A 9,835-nucleotide genomic window follows, 5' to 3' on the forward strand; every position below is an offset into this window, starting at 1 on the left:
CTGCATTAATTCTTTAGTCATTGACAGCAATATGCAGCATAACAGCACATTTCACTTTCAACAAGGTTTTGGAGCAAAGTATTTAACTTTATTCAAATGAACAGTGACATTCATGCTGCAGTGCAGAATTATTAAAATAAAGTTACACGTTTGATTCATATATGGACCCTTAATCTTGGTCAGATATAAAAATAAAGAAAAAATTTGTTTTAAGAGACATAAAATAAAAGAGAAAAAATTATTTCACAATACAAATCCTAAATTATAATCTTCAATGCAAAAACAGAAAAATATAAGTCCCCTTCCATGAAAGTAGAGAGAGAGACAGAGAGAATCAACCAATTGATCTTTTTTAATTCATGTAGGGCAATATAACATGTAATCTTACAATTAATAATTTAAAAGAAAAAAAGAAGTTTTCCAAGCAGAAACGCAAGCCGTGATCGTGGCCGAACAGCCACAGATGTAGATGTGGGTTTCAGAGAGGCAGATCTGACTGAGGCGGGGTAAAAACAGACCAAGTGAAGGATAAAACATTCTTACAATAGAGTTGCATTCGTTCCAAGCACTAACTTGAAGAAATACAGCCAGACCAAAGATATGTACGAATTTTTTACTTTATTACGATTTTGAGTATAAATTCCTGCAGTCCACAATAGAAAATGCAGAGTGTATACATTGAAAAGACTGATCCCAAACCAGTTGTGCACGGGCACATAAAAACAAGACATCAGTATTGAGGAGGGGGGCATGTTAAAAACCAGCCTTAGTACCATCATGATCTACGAAACGGGGGCTCAGAGCTAAGCAACTAGCGGGATGTAGTTCATCACAGAGAGAGAGGAGAGACCGAGAGAGAAGCCCTAACCTTTAGGTGCCACACTAAATCATTTTGTCCATGATACAACAAATCAAAAGTCAATTCAGTGCACCAAACGAATACGTATAGAAAAATAAACTAACACACACACCCATATTTCTACCACAGTCTGAACTTGTTTTGCATTTCTGTGACTCAATGCAGTAATTCCTGTGGCGTGTCCAGATGCTTATATATGAAAAAAACCAGTTTAAAACAAAAATAAAAGCAACACAAAAAAATCCCACACTGGAGACATATAGTTATAAATGGATCAGACACTGCACTGGGACCAGCTGAACGTCGTCAGGAAAGAGAAGAGTAATCCGTCATAGGCTGTTGTAAAGTGAGGTATGAACGTGACGGTCAAGTCCAGAGTAGAACTGACCTGGTTGCAGTTTTCCGGGTTTAATTAACCATGTTTGTAGCAGCATTAAGTTCTGAGAGGAGACCCAGTCACTGGACCGATCAGCGTTCCCTGACATGGAATTTAACACGTCAAAAAAAAAAAAAAAAAAAAAAAAAAAAAAAACAGCATGAAGAAGAGAGCGAACATCGTCTGAGTGGACTGTTACCGGGCAGAAGTGACACGGCTGGGAAGTTCGCAAGGAAATCGAGCGCAAATGGAATGATCTAGCATTTACTAGATTAAAAATATATATATATATGTTTAACATTTTGCATGCAAGATTAACAGATTTATGTGGGGCTGATAAAAGCACTGCTGGCGTTGCACTTTTGGAGCAAGGATCAGGCTTGCCATGCTTAAACAAATCAAGTCACTTCCAAAGTCAAAAACCCATCAGGCAATCGGTTTCCTCAGAAGATCTGAATTACACTGAGTTTACCGGCGCGCGAACGCTCGCGTAGTCGGCACATTCTCATCGCAGAAAGTGAAATCATGATGGTGGCGAGACAGCGGAGGGAGTTACGAAAGACCGAGTCAAAAATGGTTTCACGACAAAGCATTCAATGATATGTTGATTACACGTTAAAAGACCTCTAGATTATGCTCACTCAAAAATATGCTCATTTTTTTATTTCTAGCTTGAATCACGGAGAAGCTAAAAAGTATAACTGGAGACATCGAGTTACCACACACACACACACACACACACACACAACCCAAGTAAAAACAAACGAGTAGGTCAATTCACCTTTGTCCAGTACACAACGACATGAATTTCACACAACCTACCATATCTTAGACTTTGAAGTGTAAAAAATAAACTTGAATTCAAGGCCTGAAACTGTTGTTTGCGAAAAAAGAGAAAACTTCAGTATTTTGCAAAAATCGCTTTGTGTCAAGCCGCCATCAGAGCATATCTTTGTCCAGTATAACGACAGACGCTTTTCGACCAATTACCCATTGAGTGCGAGACATATACAGATGTGCATACACATGTGCATGCATCCATGAATGGACATACAGTATTCTGAGTCTTTTTTCCAGTGGTGTTACACAGAGAAGGCGCATATGAAGTGTGCAGTCCTCCCTGACACTAGGGGGCGCTAGAGCGTAAAGGTGAGTTGGAGGGCGAGGGTGGCACTAGTGTAAGGGGAAGATGGGGGGAGGGGGGGGCAGTCCAGCTCTGGTCAACAGGAAGAAATAACATTGGATTGTGAGGTAGCATGAGTTGCTGGTTACTGTTCCTCTTCCTCCTCTTCTTCCTCCTCCTCCTCCTCAGAGGACTTGGATGGCTGCTCCTCTTTCTCCTGGAGAGAAGAAACGAGAGAACGTCATTTATGTGTGTAGCAAAGCATGCAAAATAAAATACTGAAAAGAATGCAATGGTCACAAAAACATGTCTTTGTGAGATTCACACAACTACTGAGTTCAGGGTTCGTACAGATCATGTGCTGTAAGATGAAACTCCAGGACTTACGATCAGAGATCTCACTTATCAAACAATATCTTTATCTTTTCAATTCTAAAACGGGTAAACCGATAAACATACTAATAAAACAAAATAAAGTGCAGCACATGCAAAGTATGCGACGACTCTTAACTTTAACCACTGAAAGGATACTATGACAAAGATATCACGTTCCTTGTTCAAACTGATTTTTATTTTACACAACCATTCAAAAGTTTGGGGTCAGCAAGATTTATGTTTCATAATTTCAGCATCATTACTCCAGTCTTCAGTGTCACATGATCATTAAGAAATCATTCTAATATGATGATTTGATGCTCAAGAAACATTCATTATTATTATCAATGTTGAAACTGTTGTGTACAATTTCTCAATTCTTTGATGAATAGAAAGTTCAAAAGAACAGCATTTATTTAAAATAGAATATTTTCTAACATTATAAATGTCTTTACTGTAACTTTTGATCAGTTTAACTCATCCTTGATGAATAAAAATGTATTTTATTTATTTCTCCCAAAAATTAAAATTCTTACTGACCCCAAACTTTTGAACGGTAGTGTTTAATGTTACAAAAGCTTTAGATGTCAGATAATTGCTGTTCTTTTGAACTTTGTTCATCATAGCATCATGAAATAAAAATGTAAAAAACTGTTTTCAACATTGATAATCATAAATGTTTCTTGAGCATCAAATCATCATATTAGAATGATTTCTGAAGGATCATGTGACACTGAAGACTGGAGTAATGATGCTGAAAATACAGCTTTGATCACAGGAATAAATTAGTTTAAAATATATTAAAATAGAAAACAGTCATTTTAAATGGTCATATTTCACAATATAACTTTTTCTTTTTTTTATCAAATAAATGCAGCCTTGGTGAGCAGAAGAGACTTCTTTTAAAAACATTAAAAATCTTACTGACCCCAAACTTGTGAACGGTAGTGTATGATTGACCTGAAGAATGAAAGCTGTATTATATACTCCGAGATTGAGCAATATTATGCTCACAGCTCATGTCTTTATATCTCTCTCAGACAGGCTGCGGTGTTCATTTTGCATGAAAATATTGCGTAATATCATCGAAAAAATTAAAACACTAATTTAATATATATTGTCTTTCAATAATTCAAGCAACCTTTGCATTACGGCTGTTCTCAAGGGCTTTCCAAGAATTACTTCAAACAGTCCGATTCAAGCACTTTCAACGAACCCTACGCATCTCAGATACGAGACAATCTCAACACGATCAGAGTCTCGATACACACACACGCAGTCTTTGCCACTTTGCACGCGACAGGAAGTAAATGAGCAAGACTCGAGTTGCACATTATATTGTTGCAAAGATTAGTGTATTATGCACAACATTTGCAAGTGCTTTTTATCACTTAGTTTAGAAATGGCAATGCTTCTAATTGTGTCTTCTGTCGCATAGGGACTTCCTGACCAGACATGCAGAAGTTTAAAATGCAAAGTATTGAAAAGCAAAAAGCTCAGTAAACAATTGCATTTTGGGTAATCAAAAGATTGACACACTTGTGGTCATCGCACCCAATTGAACCAGATACAGGAAATTCGTCATGCAAGTAGACAAGTCCAAAGACAGACCACAAGTGTGGGCATCTAGATGGGCCACTGACTCATCACCTCCACTGCTTTCATGAATTTAACAGTCTTTTAGGTAATTATAGGTCATAATACAACTGCTGCCAACTTAAACTTTGCACACATGCACAAAGACGACGCATTTGATAACACTTAACACATTAAACAACCATAATGCATGTGGCATTCATGCTATTAAAAAGTTGTTCAGAGTTGGACTGATTAAGTGAAGGAAATGGCCTGGCTTTCCAAGCATGGCAGCAGTAACTCGTAGTGTGACTCAAAGCCTGGGGTTTCAGTGACTCAGCTTGCTGGATTCCTGCAGACATGTAAACGTCAGTGCCTCATGCGAGAGGAACGCGGTGTGAAGACACACACACAGGGCTGATGACTACACTGTGAGCTGTCGAGGAAATGCAGGGCGGCGCTGATTACATGCCAAACTGACTTAAAGAGCAAAATAAAACGCTTCAAGACATTTGATCTGTTCTTATAAACAAGACCTACAGGAGAAACGGACGGCGAGAGAGAAATCTCTTGGGGGAAGCAGCCAAATATTTTCATTGTTGCCCGTGACAACTTCTCACCACATAAACACTGGTTTAGCCGTGTGGTTTTTTGCCGTAACGCCACACAGAACAGACTCTTAAAGGCACAGAACACACATGATGAACTTACGGCTTTCTTGGGTCGTCCGCGGCGCTTTGTCCCTGCAGGTGCCGAAGCCGGCGCTGCTTTCTGAAAGAGAAGAGAGAGAGAGAGAGAGAGTGTGAGCGTGGTGCTACACACACAGATGAGCAGCAGAGGGAGCGCTGGGCCGGTGCTGGCAGGCGGCCCGGGCCAGCGGGTTCACTGGCCATTATACTGGAAGCGGACACGAGCAGCACGCGGTGCACTTCAGCCCGTCAGCCACCTGGTCCAGAGCTGAGAGACAGCTGGTACGAGATGCACACGCGCGCACACACACACACACACACACACACACACACACAAAAGGCCAAGGCGGTGTGCTTATGGGGGAGGGGTCGGAGGGACAGCTGTTGTCATGACAATAGATGGCGGGGAAGGAAGAGTTGAAGGGGGGTGGGGGATATTATCATCTCGGCTGCTCTTGCACCTGCAACACAGCACTCGCTACGCCACAGGAAGCTCTAGCAGGAAGTGCACCGGAATCGAGCACCTGGTTTGGTCTGCCGGCTCGAAAAACACACTGTTGTGATCGTCGCACGCAACAAGAGCAAGGCACCAAGAAACGGGGTATCAACAAGACTGTTTACATAAATAAAAGGTTCTTGCAGTGAACAGTTATTAAAGGAACAATTAAACGGCCTCAGGAACTCTCCATTATAAACTAGGGCCGGGCAACGATTAATCGCATGCAAAACAAAAGTGTGTGTTTACATAATATGTGTGTGTGTGCGGTGTATAATTATTTTGTATAAATGAAGAGTTCAGATGCAAAAGCCTCTAAGTGCCATCTGAAAATTTCTGCTAGAATGATAATTTATCAAGCTTGTATATTTAAGTTCAGTAATTTCACTTAAATGGCAATGAAAATAACCTATTAATTGTCATTTAAGTGATATTATTGAACTTAAATATACAAGCTTGATAAAAATGATCATTCTAGAAGACAATTTCAGATGGCACTTAGAGGCTTTTGCATCTGAACTCTTCAAAAACACACATATGCATGTATATATTTAAGAAAAGTGTCTCATTTATTTATATATAATATAAATTATGTATAAATAAATACAGTATGCAAATTTTTCTTTAAATATATACATGCATGTGTATTTATATTTACAAAGTAATTATACTCAGCACACACACACATATGTAAACACTTATTTTGGATGCAGTTACTCGTTGCCCCGCCCTACTATAAATATAAAGTATTTATTGTGTTTGTAAGTAGGAGGCCGGCACGCAGATGTGTGTGTAATATTGCAGAGGTGGCCGTTGTGCTGAGACACTGAGACGTCTACTCACTTTGCCCCTCGGTGTCAAGGAGCTGGGCTTGTTCTTGCTGCCCTTTGGTCTTCCTCTCGGTCTCTTCGGTGTGGGCGACCCACTCGGCTCCTGCTGCAAGAAGATCAAAATAAACACGGTTACACAAACAAGCCAAGTGTGGGTCACCATATACTGCTGGAGAGCTTATAAAGCATGTGCTGGGCATCGCTAACACAACTGGGCGCTACTTTAAGACCAACAGGTGGCATGCAGTCATTGGCTGCCAAAAGAGAATCAAATACACTGTAGACCATTAAAGCCCGACTCTCTGTTAAACGGGCAACGTATGCATCTGGACGGTGAGCCGATTGAACGGTCTCTTCAAGGACAGAAAACCAAGTTTGTCAATATTGGGATGAAAACAGCACAAATGCATGTGTTAACTGTGCCGTCTTCTGTGCAAATGTGCTTTTTCAAAGTAATAAGACTGTTACAATTACCAAAATGAATCTCTACTGAAATGTTGTATACTTTTCCCCCACTGATTTCAGAAATGAATCACCTACAAAAGCACAAATTGAGAATCTGCCGAATATACTGATATATACTGCAATTAAACTATGAGCATGTGACACATGATGTTGTCAACATGGTTAAAATCAGCACAAACTACTTACAAAAGCAATTAACTCATGCATGTAGCATTGCTACAAAAGGTAGTTGTTTTTTTAAAGTTAATTAATAAATAAAAACCACTATACTCTAAAGCAACTAAGATAATGAGTCATTTATCTTATATGATGGTGGCCATGATTACTACTCAAAGGCTCTGATTACAAGGGTGAGTAATAGAAACTTTAAACCCAATGCACTTTTGAGGCCCTTTGAGTGACAGGAGGATGAACCAATCAAACGCTGGCATTTCCCAACAACCAATCAGCGAGCAGCTGAAACAGTAAATGGGTTACTGCTGGTTTATAGAGATCATGTTACAGGCCTTGGTCGCCCTGCCACTACAGATGACCACTGCACATGGTGAGCGTGTGCCATTGGGTTGTAAATGCATCAAAACAAAGATTATAATAAGTGCTTTTCTGCATTAAACATCACATAAAAAAAATATATCCTCAGTCCAGACATCAAAAAGTAACAACAACAACCCATTCTAGTATCATTTTAACCTAAAATGCAAACCACGGACAGGGTTTTCATCTCACCATTATGAAATATACCACCCCATTATATACACACTTCTATCTAAAACGCCCCCTGGAAGCACTGCAATACCTGTGGGTGTTTTCGTGGTCTTCCACGTCCTCTCTTCTCTGCTCCATCTTTCTCTTTAGGAGCCACTGTGTCCTTGCCGGAATCACTCATTTCGTCTTACTGGAAAACTGTACGGCGAAAGAAGAGAGTCGGTGGATTAGCACAAACAAACAATGGTGATAACTGATGAAACAACGGAAACTTTAAATACATAACGCGAACATTTAGCAGACACTAATAAATGGAGTATACATTAACTTTACAGTGCGTGTAATGAAACCGTGCAGAACGACCGGCTTCTCGTTTGTTTACAACACGCGCTAGGCCTGAGCTCGCGCGAGTTATGCCTAACAATGTCGATTAAACGCGAATATATTTTAATCACGACGTGTCCGTTTAAACCGTAGGATTGTAATACCTTTAAACGGCAGAAGTGAAACCCGTCGCGGGCTGGCTGTGCTGCGGTGGAGCTTTAAAACAGAAAGCTAAAAGGCGAACGGCGGCTCCTACGGATACCCCGCAGTTCCAGCGCAAACCGGAACACGAACACACAGCGCGAGATTCGCGCCCTTTTAAATCCCCTAGCGCGTGAAAACACGATTCTGTTGTTTACACCGCGAAGGGCTTTAATCGCCTGAAATATGTGTAAATGATCAACAAAGACGAATTGTAACACCAGATATTTGTTTAAAACGATTTAAAACAAACTATTGTAGCCTTTTTGTTTCAAACCCCCCCCAACAAAAAATACACTTTTAAAGAATTCAAATATTTGCTGTATATAAAGTTTCTTTGGGAATAATGTTAGACTGAGAGAGTGTGTATCTACAGATTCTCGTAGGTAATAAAACACGACGAAAAACGCGCCACGCGAGCCCGCCAATCTGCTTAGTGTTTGTTAATCCTTATCAAATAGAGCCTTTAAAACTAAACACCTTCTTCCTGTTTTCGTTTTTTTTCGTATTTCTGTTTTGCAGAGATGTAATAATACTAACGATAGCTTTAACAAATTAATAAGAGATATTTCAAACGTACCCTTTTAAAATGAGCGGTCGGGACGAAGTCCAAAGCTTGTAACCCAGCGCGGTCTGCGAGCTGAGAATGAATGAAACACAACAATCGCCTTCGGGAGTTTCAGGGGCATTTCACGGGGTCTTCCAGTGGGGGGCGGGGCCAGCAGGAGGAGGACGTGCGTTTAAATTGTCAGGAACCAATCAGATGCTCTGGTGGCACTGCGCAGCCAATCACGAGCAACACAGAGATTATCTTGACCAACCGTTTTGCGTTTGTAATGTTGTTACAGGTTTTTGTTGTTACCGAGTCTTTTTTTCTTTCTTTTTTTTAAGAGTTTTAAATGTATTGTTACCATTTTCAGCACACTTTTAAGGGGGTTTCGCAAGCAAAAATTTACACACTTACCTAATAATTTACAAATGTAGTAAGCTTTTCTGAAAATACAGTTTTTGTTGTTGTTGTTATTTTAAGTGCATCTATAACAGTGTAGAGGCAAATAAAAGTGATAATGTCAATGCTTTTTGAGTTATAGGATTTACAACTATTTAATATTCAACAATATTATTGATCTGCCTGCATTGACACCATTATATGAGAACTGAACTGAGCTGGACGATGACATCACTGTTTTCTCCAGAGCGGCTGTATATAAATTAACTAAATTAATAACTTTTTTATGACAAAAATGAAGCATCACTGAACTTACTTAAGCTGGACTATGTCACTATCCTCTTCTGTCTGTTGTAGAAACAAACTTTGTTGCATTATTTCCCTGTTATCATTGTAAAGTTGCATGCTTTGAAACAATCTGTATTATAAAAAGCACTATATGAATAAAGTTGACGACTTGATTTACAGGTTATTCAACCCATACTCAACACTGCTGTTTTTAAGTCACGTATTTGTATGGTATGGTACACAATTGTGTTAAATTAAGCCTTTGGAAACTTGAACAAATTAGCTTGTGCTGTTAAACAAACATACATTTATCCTGTGCATGTGCCAAAGTTGAGTAGCAAATATGGCCAAGTCAAAAGAGATCTCACAAATGCTATAGTATAGAGAACAAATTGTTCTATTACATTAGAAAGTCTACGAGATTTACAAAATCCTAAAAGAGACACAGCCTTATTCATATGTCTAAAATGTGTGGTACCAGAAAACACTTGTGGGTGTCGAAGAAAAAACACAATATCATTAAGGGAAATAAAATGTTTGATCAGAGCAACTCTTAATTTACTGCCAAAGACCTGCGAGA

The 9,835-nt window shown here is 39.4% G+C and overlaps 1 protein-coding gene across 2 annotated transcripts; it reads right to left on the reverse strand.

Annotated features, from left to right (window-relative positions):
* Positions 1–601: 601 nt before the first annotated feature.
* hmga1a (high mobility group AT-hook 1a) lies at positions 602–8,742 on the reverse strand. 2 transcript variants are annotated; one of them, XM_082145508.1, is made up of 5 exons: positions 8,599–8,742; positions 7,585–7,691; positions 6,337–6,429; positions 5,020–5,079; positions 602–2,575 (listed from the first exon to the last, which is right to left on the reverse strand). In XM_082145508.1, exons 2-5 carry the CDS (start codon positions 7,672–7,674, stop codon positions 2,504–2,506), a joined length of 315 nt encoding a protein of 104 aa, XP_082001634.1. In that variant the 5' UTR covers positions 7,675–7,691; positions 8,599–8,742; the 3' UTR covers positions 602–2,503. The 2 variants fall into 2 exon arrangements, with proteins under 2 accessions (XP_082001634.1, XP_082001635.1); XM_082145509.1 differs by lacking the exon at positions 8,599–8,742 and adding an exon at positions 7,982–8,251.
* Positions 8,743–9,835: the final 1,093 nt, after the last annotated feature.

Source organism: Leuciscus leuciscus, assembly GCF_965113295.1.
Source record: "Leuciscus leuciscus genome assembly, chromosome: 18".
In the NCBI taxonomy this organism is placed as follows: domain Eukaryota; kingdom Metazoa; phylum Chordata; class Actinopteri; order Cypriniformes; family Leuciscidae; genus Leuciscus; species Leuciscus leuciscus.